General features: G+C 35.8%; 1 protein-coding gene across 3 annotated transcripts in view; it reads right to left on the bottom strand.

Annotated features, from left to right (window-relative positions):
* Nucleotides 1-14,573, bottom strand: part of ERCC6L2 (ERCC excision repair 6 like 2) — a 126,251-nt gene that overhangs the window by 36,304 nt on the left and 75,374 nt on the right. For 2 of the 3 annotated variants that reach the window (XM_037797158.1, XM_037797160.1), the window contains 3 exons: nucleotides 11,182-11,334; nucleotides 6,821-6,901; nucleotides 3,807-4,980 (listed from right to left, as the gene is read on the bottom strand). In XM_037797158.1, the coding sequence (XP_037653086.1) occupies nucleotides 3,807-4,980; nucleotides 6,821-6,901; nucleotides 11,182-11,334 (1,408 nt within the window). The remainder of the gene's footprint in view (nucleotides 1-3,806; nucleotides 4,981-6,820; nucleotides 6,902-11,181; nucleotides 11,335-14,573) is intronic. The other variant, XM_037797159.1, reaches the window with a different exon arrangement.

A 14,573-nucleotide genomic window follows, 5' to 3' on the forward strand; every position in this document is an offset into this window, starting at 1 on the left:
CCTCCCCCCACAGCCCGAACTGCAAAGCCTCATGGTGCTAGAGAGCAGCTCTCTCCCAGCAAGTGAGTATAGTTCAGCTGAGCTCCAACTGGGGTTTTAATTAACAAGCATGGACTGCTCAATACAAGCTACGAATCCCCAACAAGTAGACAGAGGCTTTTGGTGCTTGGAGAGCTGGAGGGTGGCCATGGACTGGCCCTGAAGGGGGCTTTCTGTCCCTGTTTTGGCTCAGTGAAGAAAGCCTCAGCCATTTCCAGTTCCCAGCGCTCTGATCCAGACAAGGGTGGAGACAGCACAGGCAGAGAGTCTATTTAAATGCTAATAACCTCTCCCTAGGGGGTCTATCTTCCCTAAGAGGAAAGAGGTGGGGCCCAGCTCTACTACCCACCCTCCATTCAGAACCAGACCCCAGAGCCTGGGGGAAAACAGCCACGGACCACACCTCCTTACACCAGTCTGGAGCTACAGGCTGACAGGTGCCACCTGCTGGGCACGAAATATAAGTTACCAGGATATAGAATGAGGCTAAAGAATGGGGAGCAGTAGCCTATTATGAGCAGAATGTTCAACTAGGGTGAACTTAAACATTTGGAAATGGACAGAGGTGATGGTAGCATGTTGTGAGAATAACTGTGCTGAATGGTGTGTGAAGGTGGTGGAAAGGGTAAGCTCAGAGTCACATACGTCACCAGAATGAAAGTTGGAGGTTAAAAGATGGGAATGCATAAAACAGTGAATCTTGTGGTGGACAATGTCTGTGATTAACTGTAAAAATATTAGAAATCTTTCTCATGAAATAGAACAAATGTATGACACTATAACTAGAAGTTAATAATAAAGGGGCATATAGGAAAAAATATATTATACCTTTAGCAAACTATATACTACAGTTAGTAGTATTTTAACATTCTTTCATCAACAGTAACAAATGTACTATACCAAAACTATGACTCAATAATGGAGGGGGGTGGTATTTAGGGATATGGGAGGATTTAAGTTTCCTTTTTTTGTCTTTATTTCTTTTCTGGAGTAATGAAAATATTCTAAAAATTGAAAAAAGAATTAATTGTGGTGATGGATACATAGCTGTATGATGGTACCATGGGCAACTGATTGTACCCTTTGGATTTTTGGATAATTGTACGGTTTGTGAAAAATCTCAATAAAAAAGAAACCCACTAATATAAGACAGTTTTCCTGAAATAAAAATCATGTTGAAATTATACTATGCATATGAAAATACTGACCCAGAATGAGTAACACCAAATTACAATCTAATACAATTACTGGACTAAAATGAAAGGAAAAAAAAAAAACTTCTTTGGGTATTTAGGAAAAAAAAAACAACAAACAAAAACATGCTGACACAACACTTTATGCCAGAAGAAAATGAAGTTACATATTTAAGATACTTAAGGATAAAGTGTGAGCCAAGGATTTTTATATCCAGCACAATTGACTTTCAAGTATAAAGGGAACAAACTGTTATCAAGAAACTCAGAGGATATTATTTTCATGACCACTTCCTGAGGAATCTACTATTATATAAGCTTCAAAGAGCTAAAATGACCAGAGAGATACTGACGTAAGGACTGATGGGAAACAAATATATTGTTGCCTGTACAACCAAGAATAAATGAAGGCTAAGAGGAAGAGAGTTCACTATGCAATATCCGTATGTTCTGATAATATAGATGTAATACATCCATTTTAAAAATAGGTGACAGCATATGCTTAACAAAAAGTTTTAATGTTTCCAGGAATCATATTACGGTAGTATCGGTATTTTTATTCCTTGATAGTTGTGTAATATGGGATAAAACAAATGAGTGATGATAGGTATGGTGGTTTGGAGCTACGCACCCCAGAAAAACATGTTCTTAAAATTAATCCATTCCTGAGGTGTGAACCCATTGTACATAGGACCTTTTGATGAGGTTATTTCAGTTAAAATGTGGACCAACTCAGTCAAGATGGGTCTTGATCCTATTACTAGAGTCCTTTATAAACAAAATGAAATTCAGATAGAGAGAAAGCCATAGAGGGAGAAGCCAGAAGCTGAACATCAACAGAACCCAAAAGAAAAGGGACAGGTGAGGAGAGGCTGCTATGTGCATTGCCATGTGGCAGAGGAGCCAAGGACCAAGGATCACTGCCAGCTCCAGAACACCAGTCTTCGGGAAGAAAGTACTGCCTTGATGATGCCTTGATTTGGACTTCTCCTAACCTCAAAACCATAGCCAATAAATTCCCATTGTTTAAGCCAACCCATTGCATGGTATTTGGTGAAGCAGCCAAGGAAACTAGAACAATGAGTCATTATAATTCAATCACTTCCTATGTGCTTGAGAACCAGGGTTGTCAGTATGGATGAAATGAAGTATAAATGTAATACAGAGGCTAAGTAAAATTGCTATAGTCTCAGATTTGCAATGGAAGTATCAATATAAACTCACAAGATATTATCATCATATATATAAATATAGAAACATATGTATTTGTAAACACATATATAAATATAAATATAAGTACATGTAAGTTATGTATATATAAGTGTATGTAATCTGTCCACTGTAAAGACCCAGAAATAAGGACCAAGCCAGTATCAATCATCATCCCTAGCACCAGACTATGGTGTTGAAACACTCTTTCTCACTAAAAGAAACCAGGGCTTCTTAAGAGACGTAACTGATTCTAGGTCTAGGGCAGAAAACATATAAGATGATCCTGGAACATCTTGTAATACCAGTCAGCAAGGAAGTTTTCAAAGATGACCAGCATCATGTCAAAAGGGCTCAGGAGCCAAAAGGCTCATGTCATTAGCCAAGGATGGGACAACTGGGCCTCAATAATGATATTAATTGCAATGGGTTGGAACCCATTAAATATGCTTACATCAACTAATTCATAATATTAAAAAAGAATGGGTCGTCATTGAAGGATGATAGAGAACCAACTTATTATACTAAAAATTAATAAATAAAAGAATTAAGCATTTTCCTGTCTTTCCTATATGAACTATACCACTGGGTAAGCAACAGTAGATGAGGGTATTTGTTTATAAAAGCACTTTAATAAATGAAAAAGAAAAAAGAGCACTACAAAATTTCACTATTTCATTAATTTGAATGAATAAACAGATATAGGAATTAAGCATCAATGGCTGCTAAGATCATAAAGACGGAGACCAACAAACATATTGTGTTTCCTACAGTCTTGTCAAAAACTAACCAAGGGGATGGAACTTGACTCTGATCCTGTCTCTGTTGCCATCTGCCCATTTGCAGGAAGTACAGAGGCCAGTGGAACATATTCAGCTACACCAAGAGTACACAGTCAACAAAATTTAGATTGAGGAAAACTCTATAGATGGCCCAGGTTCTTCAATAGATAAATTGTAAGGAAATGAAAAGGATAGAGGAGGAACCCTGTGGATAAAAAGAGACTATATAACATTTCTTTAAAAAAACAGACAACACTAAAAGATAATGTCTAGGTGTGCACATTTGTGTGATAAAACCATAAAAAATGCAAAGATGTAATTACTGTAAAAAAGTCAGAATTATTAGTATTTATAGGGGAAGGGGATTGTGATTCAGATGAGGGACATGGAGGGGATCCTGAGATACCTGGCAAAGTTCTGTCTTTACTTTTATCTGCCTCCCCCACCTTTTCTCATTTATGCCTCAGTGATGCATCTTGATTTCAGACCATTTTACAAGCTAATTCAAGAATCTCTAACAGAACTATATCATTTCACAAAACAAACACTTGAAGAAAAGTTTTCAGAATGTATCTGTAGTTACCCAAAAATTTGTCCATTGATTCACACATCTGCTCTTGATTGACAACTCTTTCATTTGAATATTCCATGGGCTTTCTTGATATTGAAGTGATATTTTGCTTATAATGGCTAGGCAATTTTGAAGAAAAATGGTTTCTGTGTTTGACAGTTTTTGGTCTATGACTCTGTTTAGAGAAAGTGACGTGGCTGACAGACAAATCATCATCTGAGGATGAAAAATCATCAATAGCCTGAGAGTCACAATCTTCATCTGTTGCACACAATTGGTTTGTTTTCCTCATTATTTTAGGAAAATTGTAAAGTTCTCTTTTGCTTTCTTTTTTTTTCTTAAACCTCAAAGAACTAGTAGCTCTTTGCTTGCTTACTCCTGACTTAGAAGTTATTTCAACATCATCAGACTCGTCACTGATATCACTAGTGCCTTTTCGTTTCATGATACAGTTCAGGGTTAGATTCTCAGGATTTAATTTTTTTGAAATTGGTCCTTTTCCTCTGACATCAGTCTTTCCATCATCACCATCATTTTTTATTTTTACAAGGTTTTCTATTTCAGAATCTTCAGATCCATCCAAGGCTGGTTTAAACCTTATACCATCCTTAGGAAATCTATTAGTTGTATATTGTGTGGGAAAGATGACATCACTATCTTCTGATTCTGTGACATTCTGTAAAATGCAATGGTGTTCAGCTGTATTATTAAAATTTTTCTCATCATTGGACTCAGCAGAAATATTCTCTTTTAAAGTGTTCTCACTTTTATCAAAAATACATTTTTTATTTGGATTTAGGATGTTAGGTGTTTTTTGATGCTTTGAAGTACCAAGAGAGCCCTGACTTTTCTGACAACCAACAATCATATCTTTGGCTTCTGTTGAATGACAGGTGGGCTGCTCATCAGAACTCTCATCGTCAGAGGCAACATTTCCATCACTATCCCCAATTGCTTTACATTTTGTCTCAAACAATTTTGAGAAACCACACTGGAGTAAGGTAAGCTGTCCTGGAGAACCTGAAGCTTTACTTGAATCGGATGCTTTGTTTTTAACAGTCTTTATTCTTGAGTTTCCCACTGATTCATCATCACTAAAATCACTGCAGAGATCACATGCTTCTCTTGCCAAAGGTTCTGCAGGTTGTTCTGGGCCCCTGGGTCCTTGACAGTCAGGCTCTCTAGACTACATAAGAAACAATGACAGAAACATTAGAACACATAAAGATAATGATATCAAATCTATCACACTGGAAGGGAATTAACTTCAGACAGATAATTTATGTACAAGTATACAACTTGGTATTTTCTAACAGTACAAACCACTGTAAAGGATTTACTATTACAGTCTGGTACAGTCTTTTTTCTTTCCAAGTTGAATAACCTGCCCAAATAAATAAAAGTTTAAACTAGTGCACTACGTGATCAAATTGTTTAAAAGGAAAACACAGAGGAGAGAGGCCAGCTTCTGAGATCTGGGAACCAAAGATCCTAGCATCAAAAAGGAGAAGCATACAACTCATTACTTAAGAATTATTGGCGTTTATCGTAATCCAACAGATACTTCCAATCAGGCTTTAAGAATGAAACAAATTTGCAGAATTTAGCAAAGTAAAGAATTTACATTTGGAAAATGGTTTTAATTGGATAAAAATCAAAGATCCAATAGGCTCTTAATCACCAAAGATAAGGAACATATTGAAGACATTTTGAAGTAAAATTTGCTACAAAACCAAATCCGATATTTGTTTTTTCACATCAGCCAGAGCTAAATATACCCTAAAACTGAGACAATAAATATGCTTTGTTTGTAAAGAGTTCAGGAAAGTATTATCTGGTAATATTTCTGCCAACATTTGATCTTCATGTATTTCCATTACCTCAGCGAAATGTTCATCCCAAATTCAAAATCATTGAGCTGGCATATATTTATAGCTAAATCCCTAAAAACAAATAAGAAAAACAAAACAAACAAACAAAAAAAAACAGTAGTGACAGCAACAACAAAATTTCCACATATATTCTTAACTTTAAAAAGGCCTTATGATGACCATGTAGATTTTCTGACATGTGAGATGACAAACTACCAAAGGTGATCTCAAGATCTCAAACCAAATAAAATATCTGCCTGAGTCAAGAAAGATTTTTAAAAACATTTTATTTTGAAATAATGTCAAACTTAGAGAACAGTTAAAAAAAATAATACAAACCCCATACAGAGAACTCCAAAACACCCAGGACCCAGATACCCAGACCCATCAACTGTCAACATTTTATATTTGCCTTACCTCTTTATTGTCTACACATTTGAAAGTAGTAGATATATATATTATGTTCCTTGAACACTTAATACTTCTATGTACCTTTCCTAAAAACAAGGATACCCACTTGTGTAACCACTATAAGGATATTTCTCAAGTTCAAGAAATTTAACACTAATATAAAGCTTACAGTTCATTCGCCAATTTTTTGTGTATGTCCCACTAATACTCTTTTGAACATTTTCTTCTCCATTATTTCATGCAGTCCAGGATCATGTACTGCATTTAATTGTTATTGTCTCTTTAGTCTCTCTTTTTTTAATTGTGGAAACATATACAACAGGAACTTTTCCATCCTAAGCATATGTTCCAGAGAATGATTCTGAGGTTTGGATTTAACAATTTTAAACACACACTGATAGCTATTTTCTCATTTAATTTGCAGTTGAGTAAAAAACTATTTATTGAGCCAGGTTGGTCACCTATATAGTGCATTTAATTTTGTATTTACAGTTTGGTGTACTTAAAATTCCATTTTAGATGTAAATGCTTGATGACTGCTCCTGAATTTTTCTTATGATATGAATGTTAAATTAGCCTAAATTATTAATTTTACTGACAGTCCTCTGACTGTCTTTTCTTGACTTACATTTTAAGGATTTTTTTTACATTTTGAAAAACAAAGTAAAAAGGAAAAGAAAACTTAAAATTGTCAAAGTACATGCTTTCTAGTAGTTCTGGGCTACAGATTCAAAAATTACTTACTGTTTCAAGTTTGTGTGCTGGAGGTCCCTCTTTCAGCCATGTTGTAGCTGTCATGATCCCTGCTTCCACTTGGCCTTCTCTCTGTAATGTCAGCAATAAAGAATGCAACAACTGTGTAAAATATGCAGCAAAACAACCAGAAAAAAACAGCAATGAAAGGAAAACTGAGTGCTGCTTGCTTGAGCTCTCTTAATATTATTTTTCAATTTGCTAATTAAGGAACTTATATATACAGTTTATATAACATTCTAAAACATTCTTAATTCTTGTCTTAAAGTTTCCTTTTTCAGCTGTAGAAAACTAATAACACTTATTGGTCAACTCCGTTAAAATGCTACTAGGGGATGTGAAGCGAAAAAAAACAGTATATATTTATTCAGTAATGATACATAGAATAACCATGTTCATGGAATAATTATAGTAAGGACGTATCAGCAACACTTTAAACACAACAGATAATGTCCAATATTGGGAGCTTGATCTTCTAACCTACATTGTTCATGATTTATTCATTCAAAAATGTTCATTGAGAACTTAGGGATGGTAGACATCAAAATGAAAAGGCATATCCCAATATGAAACTATAAAAAAAGACAATAATATGATAGGCTTGCTATATCTTTTGGGAAAGTATTTGTGCTTTTAAAGCTTTTGGTACATCATTTGGCAGAGGTATCCAATGGCCTAGATTCTAGAATACTCAATTCTCCTTCTAAAGAAGGTCAGCTTATTTCTTTTTTTAAGGTTTCATTTGTTGCTAGAACAATGGGAAAAAATACTACCATCACCGGAATTACAAATGCCCAACTTATGAATACATAGACATACCAATGGCCATCTGGTACCCAAGGCAAAGAATGAGACTCTCCCCAATAGAACTCCAGAGAATAACAGTTCCTGAAGTGCCCTGAGTCCTTTCCTCCTGTTGCCTGGTGGCTATTACTACAAGGGTGTGGGGAGTCTAGTTCCCAGCACTGCCATTTATCCCTTCAACAGAAGCTAAATGGTTGAGCAGATGCAACTGGCAACACCTGTAATCTTCAAGCTGTTGAAATCCCTTTGTGATAGGTAACTGGTAACTCTAGTCTTCAGTAGCTCAGGCCAAAAACCTTGGAGTCATCCTTAACTTCTTGCTTTTTCTCATACCTAAGGTCCAGCAGCAAATCCTGTCAACTTTACTTGGATGATATATATAGAATCCAGTCCCTTCTCACATCACCCACTACTATCTCCCTGGTCAATCTTTGGCTGGATTATTGCAATATCCTCCTTACTGGCTTCTTGCTTCTGCCCTTGCACTTCTAGAGCCTAATTCTCATTAGATAATGGAGAGAATGTAAATCAGACTATGTCATTCTGCTCAAAACTCTACTTTGTCTCAAAGTAGAAGTCAAAGTTACTGTTTGAAGCTGGCTCGTTCAACCTGTCCCACCCCATCTCTTGATTACTTCCCTGCAGCCTCTTTGGACTCCCTGGCATTCAGAAAACATGCTGGGCATGCTCCTCCCTCAGGACCTTTATATTTGTTCCCTCTATCTAAAACATGCTTTCCTCCCTCACTTCTTTCTAGAGTCAAATGCAACCTTCTCAGTGAGGGCTTCCATGCCACTCCTAAAATTGCAAAGCTCTTTCCTTGACAATCCCTACCTCCCTTCCCTACTCCTTTTTATAACATAACTATATACTTCACTTCTTTATTCTGTTTACTAATTGTCTTCCCCAAATAGAATGGAAACCTCTTGTAGGCAGGGATTTTTGTCAATTTAATTCATTTCCATATGCCCAGCTCTATGAAAAGTAACTGTTCTAGTTTGCTCATGCTGCCGGAATGCAAAACACCAGAGATGGACTGGCTTTTATAAAAGGGGGTTTATTTGGTCACACAGTTACAGTCTTAAGGCCATAAGGTGTCCAAGGTAACACATCAGCAATCGGGTACTTTCACTGGAGGATGGCCAATGGTGTCGGGCTGTTAGCTGGGAAGGCACATGGCTGGCGTCTGCTCCAAAATTCTGGTTTCAAAATGGCTTTCTCCCAGGACGTTCCTCTCTAGGCTGCAGTTCCTCAAAAACGTCACTCTTAGTTGCACTTGGGATATTTGTCCTCTCTCAGCTTCTCCAGAGCAAGAGTCTGCTTTCAATGGCGGTTTTCAAACTGTCTCTCATCTGCAGCTCCTGTGCTTTCTTCAAAGTGTCCCTCTTGGCTGTAGCTCCTCTTCAAAACATCACTCACAGCTGCACTGAGTTCCTTCTGTTTGTCAGCTCATTTATATGGCTCCACTGATCAAGGCCCACCCTGAATGGGTGGGGCCATGCCTCCATGGAAATTATCTAATCAGAGTTATCACCTACATTTGGGTGGGGCACATTTCCATGTGAACAACCTAATCCAAACGTTCCAACTTAATCCCCACTAATATGTCTGCCCCACAAGATTGCATCAAAGAATATGGCTTTTTCTGGTGGACATAATATATTCAAACCAGCACAGTACCTGACGAAAAGCAAATGCTCAATAAGTATTTGTGAAATGAACACTCAATATTTAACTCAAAAGGGAAACCATGATATAGAGAACAGAAAGTCAATACAAAATAGAACTAAGAGGCCCAGAAATCATCAAGTTAAAGTGATAAATAAATTCAAATATCTATATCTTAAAACATTTTAAAAAGTATTTTCTACAATCTTTAAAAATTAAAAAGGTATCACATGAAGTGAGATACTTCTTTTACTGTATGCTCTATGCTCCCATGATACAAGACTTGGAATAATAATATTTTAAAACAGCTTTTGGTCCAAAGCAGCATGACTCTAACCAGGTCTGAATAATTTTAACTTCTGGTTGATGTCAATGAGCAATTTTAATTCAAAATTTAAATTAATTCTTAAGTGCCTATGATGCACCTAGCAAGAAGTTAAGCATAGTCTACCATAAACAAAAGGTAAGACATGTATGGTAGAAAAACAAGATATACTTGGGACAACTAGTGAACAAGAGAATTTTCCATTTAATAACATGTCATCCTGATACGTCTTAGATAACAGCTGTTTAATAAAGGATTAGGTGGCTATTCTGATAAAATAGAGAACTGAACTGCTTTACATATGGCAGAAAACAGGATAAATAATAAAATGTTTGACAGACAATGACTTCAAGTTAGAAACATGAATACAGGCTGGAATGTCAGATAGTATTTTGAGATGGAGATAGGATCTGAGCCGGGCCTGGAGAATAAATAAGGCTATTGATAAGAAAAGAGGAATGGGAGAGAACATGTCCATGAAAGAAACATGATGTTCAAAAACGAGAAAAAAAAAGAGCTTTAAATGGGCCACTCAATTCAGAATCAAATGTAGTTTCTGTGACACAAAAATTCAGCAGTACACATCACTGAATAATAGTTCTAATATTTACAGAATATAAAAAATATATATACCTTTCTCTTCCTAGTCATTAGTGGTTACTTTGAAGAATTACTGAACTTGTTTGGTGTATGTTCACTGATATTATATGTTTATTATGTGAACATCCTCTTCTACCTCCTATGATCTAAGCTTTTTAAAGACAGGGACCAATTGTTCCTAGAACTGTCTTCGTGGATCTTACCCGAATAATGAAGTACATTAAAGTTTTACTACAAAGTCCTGGGTCGAGGGGAACCTCTTTAAGTTCTCTGCATCTCAGTTTCCTCATCTACAAGATGAGGGGGTTGGAAAAGATGACATTTCAGGATTTTATGATACCCATATCAATATCAACTAGAAAATAGGCTAATATCCTTAGTATTCTAACATATTAAAGAATGTAAAGATTTTTTAAAAGGATATACATATCCTGTTTGAAGAATAAGAAACATCTGTATGCTGAAGATGAACACAACTGGGAGAGTTGAAAAATATCGGTGTGGAATTTTTATTGGGAACAGAAAACAAAAATCTCCATGAGACATGAGAGTGCATCTCAGAGAGTATTTGGTAACTTTTAATCAAAACACATTTTATATTTCTGTTTATTTAGGAAAGTCTCTTTTTTTAGTTCTTGACTTCAACAGCTGTCTTCAAAATAATAAACTTCTCTTTGTCAGTCGGAAAATGGCCAGGGAGGTTACACTGTCTAGTATGTGCATTTGTATTTTTGTGTGTGCATTATTTATAATTATGCATGGGAAAACCTTTGTTTAGAGACACAATAATTCATTTCCTACTTCTCTAAAAGTAGAATTTCTAAACATAAGGCATTTTTAAAATAAAGAAAACCAAAAATTTCCCTGAAAAGGCACCAACAAACGTATTTCAAAGTTCCTGAGGGAAAAAACAGTGTTAAAACATTAACAAAAAAGTCAAAGTACAATTTCACACCTCCAGGATGTCCCTCGTAAGACAAGACCCTTGGGATCTTAGTTTGAAGAGGTTATGGATCCCAAAAAGCTCTCCCTGATGCTCTTTTGATCCTTGAACTGCTTCAAAATATCGCTTGGCATTTTCACTTCCAACAACCACACAGTGCAGTTGCTAAAATAGAAAAAACACAAGATATTTTTGAAGTGTTTGCTCCAACAATATGTCAGAATTTCCTGGCATTCCCTGTATATACACAGCTTTAGCTGTAGCAGGCAGAATCTCCTTAGGGAGGAAATTTTGTTTTAATTTCTCTGGCAGATGTTGCCATCATGGTGAAATAATAATAATCTGGCCAGTCCTACTGAAGTAGAGATTTCATATTTTCCATTTTATCTGTTTTCTAAAACTGAGTCAAGATGACAACTCTATGGTATATTCACCTGACAAAAAATGTTTAATAAAAGCATACATCTGAATACACATTTCTCCTTTATAGACTCTTACTACGATAGGAACTACCAAAATTGGCAGAAATAATCGCTACATCACTAAAGAATTATCATCTAAAATAATTATATGATAATCATGTTGGAGGCAAACTAATTGTGACTGAGTACATTGTCAACCAACAGTAAAAATCCAGGATCTCCTAAATCTAAAACTTCATAAAATACATTATCCTCTGTGTTTGTCTTTTACTTAACATAATGTTTCTGAGTTGATGCGTGTATTAGTAGTATGGTCCTTTTAATTGCTGTGTAGTATTCAACTATATAATATATAACATTATGTCTAAGTCCTGATGGAGACTTGGGTTGTATATGAATAAAGCTCCTAGGCTTAATCTTGTACAAATCTTTGTGTGGACATGTGTTTTCAATTCTCCTGGGTAATTACTTGAGAGTAGGATTGCTGGGCTGTTTAGGAAATACATGTTTAACTTTTACAAGAAATTACCAAACTATTTTCCAAAGTGGTTTTATCATTTTACATTCCTGCCAGCAGTGTATGAGAGTGTCAATGGCTGCAAATTCTTGATAACACTTGGTATTATCAGTCTTCTTAAATTTAGCCATTCCAGTGGATGTGTAGTGGTCTCTGACTATGGTTTTTAATTTGCATTTCCTTGATAGCTAATAATGTTGAGAATCATCTCGTGCTTTTTGGCCATTTGCATATCTTCTCATGTGAAATGTTGGTTAAGTTTTTGCCTATTTAAAAATTTTGGTTTGTTCAACCTTTATTACTGACTTGAGGGAATTCTTTATATATCCTGGATATAAGTTCTTTGTCAGATACAGTTATTGCAAATATTTTCTCTTACTCTGTGGTTCGCCTTTTCATTTTCTTAATGTTTTTGGATGAGGAGAATATTTTAATTTTGATGAACTCATTTTTTTTTGTCTTTTATGGTTAGTGCTTTTGTGTCTTTTCTTAAAAGAATCTCTGCTCCAAAATTGTATAGTTATTTTATGCTTTCTTCTAGAAGCTTAATACGTTTAGCCATAATTCATTCCAAATTAATTTTCTTTGCAAGATGTGAGATAGGGACACAGTTAATTTTTTTCCATATAAATATCTGATTATTAGCACCTTGTTGAAAAAACTCTCCCTTCTCTTACTACTCTCTTGACTTCTTTTTCAAAAGACCAATTGACCAATTGACACATTATCTATCTCTGGGTTCTCTATTCTGTTCCAATAATTCATTCATCTATCCTAATGTCAATACTATGTTGAAGTTTTATAGTAAATCTTGAAATCAGATGATGTAAGTCCTCCAACTTTGTTCCCATTTTTTTCAAGATTATTTTGGCTATTGATTACCCTTGCATTGCTATATAAGTTTTAGTATAGGCTTACCAATTTCTATTAAAGAGTCTGTTTGGATTTTTTTCTCCCTAGTTTGCATTGATTGCATTTTTTCCCCTATACCATCCCATCTTCAACACTTTGCAAAGTTAACATTCATTTGTTCTCTCTTGCATAAAAACATTCTTATAATTGTATATTTAATCACAATCATTGACCACTCTGGGTTTCAATAAATTATACAGTCCCAGTCTTTTATCTTCTATCTTTCCTTCTGGTGTCATACATACCCCTAACCTTCCTTTTTCAGCCGTACTCACAGTCATCTTTGTTCAGTGTACTTACAATATTGTGCTACCATCACACAGTATTGTGCTATCCATTTCTGGATCTATATAATCAATCCTCTTGAATATTCTATACTCCTTCAGCATCAAATGCTCAATCTCTACCCTCTTTCTATCTCCTGATATCTTCATTTCTACACTCTTCTCCAAACCTCTCTCTCTTGTCATTTCCTTTCTGTCTGTAGCACTCCATTTAGTATTTCTTGTAGAGGAGGTCTCCTGTTCAGTGTTTATTTGAAAATATTCTAAATTCTCCCTCATTTTTGAAGGACAGTTTTGCCAGATTATAGGATTCTTGGTTGGCAGTTTTTCTCTTTCGGCACCTTGAATATATCATACCACTGCCTTCTCGCCTCCATGGTTTCTGCTGAGAGAGCTGCACTTAGTCTTACAGAGCTTCCCCTGTATGTGATGGATTGCTTTTCTCTTGCTGCTTTCAGAATTCTTTGTCTTTGACATTTGAAAATTTGATTAGTGTCTTGGAGTAGGTCTATTTGGGATCAATTCCGTTTGGTGAACACTGTGCTTCTTGGACCTGTTATTTTATGTCTTTCATAAGAGTTGGGAAATTTTCATTATTTCCTCTATTATTATTTCTGCCCCTTCTCCCTTCTCTTCTTCTGGGACACCTATAACATGTATGTTTGTGCGCTTCATGTTGTCATTCAGTTCCCTGAGACCCTGCTCATATTTTTCCTTTCTTTTCCCTATCTGTTCTTTTGTCTGTAGGATTTCAGATGTTCTGTCACCTAGCTCAGTAATCCTTTCTTCTGCCTCTCCAAGTTTGCTGTCATATGTCTCCATTGTGGTTTTCATCTCTTCTATTGTGCCTGTCATGCCCATAAGTTTTGCCATTTGTTTTTTTCAAGCTTACAAATTCTTCCTTGGGGTCACCAAGTGTCTTCTCTATATCCTTCATCTCTTTTGTCACATTTTCTTTCAACTCATTGATTTGATTTAGAAGATTTGCTTGAACATCTTTAATTAGTTGTTTCACCTCTTGAGGTATTAGTTTTTTCCTTTGACTGGGCCATATCTTTGTGTTTCCTAGTGTGGATCATGATTTTTTGCTGTCTAGGCATCTGATTTTCTTTATTAGTTTATTCTGGAGATTGTTTTCTCTCTTTTGCCTAGGGTTTTCTTGTTGGTTATCTTTGATATATATCTTTTCTTTGTTTCTCTCACTGGCCAGTTGTCAGATTGGCTCTACCCCCCAGTATTCCCTCCAAAATCAGGCAACTACCGTGGCCT

Source organism: Choloepus didactylus, chromosome 10, assembly GCF_015220235.1.
Source record: "Choloepus didactylus isolate mChoDid1 chromosome 10, mChoDid1.pri, whole genome shotgun sequence".
Lineage (NCBI taxonomy): Eukaryota > Metazoa > Chordata > Mammalia > Pilosa > Megalonychidae > Choloepus > Choloepus didactylus.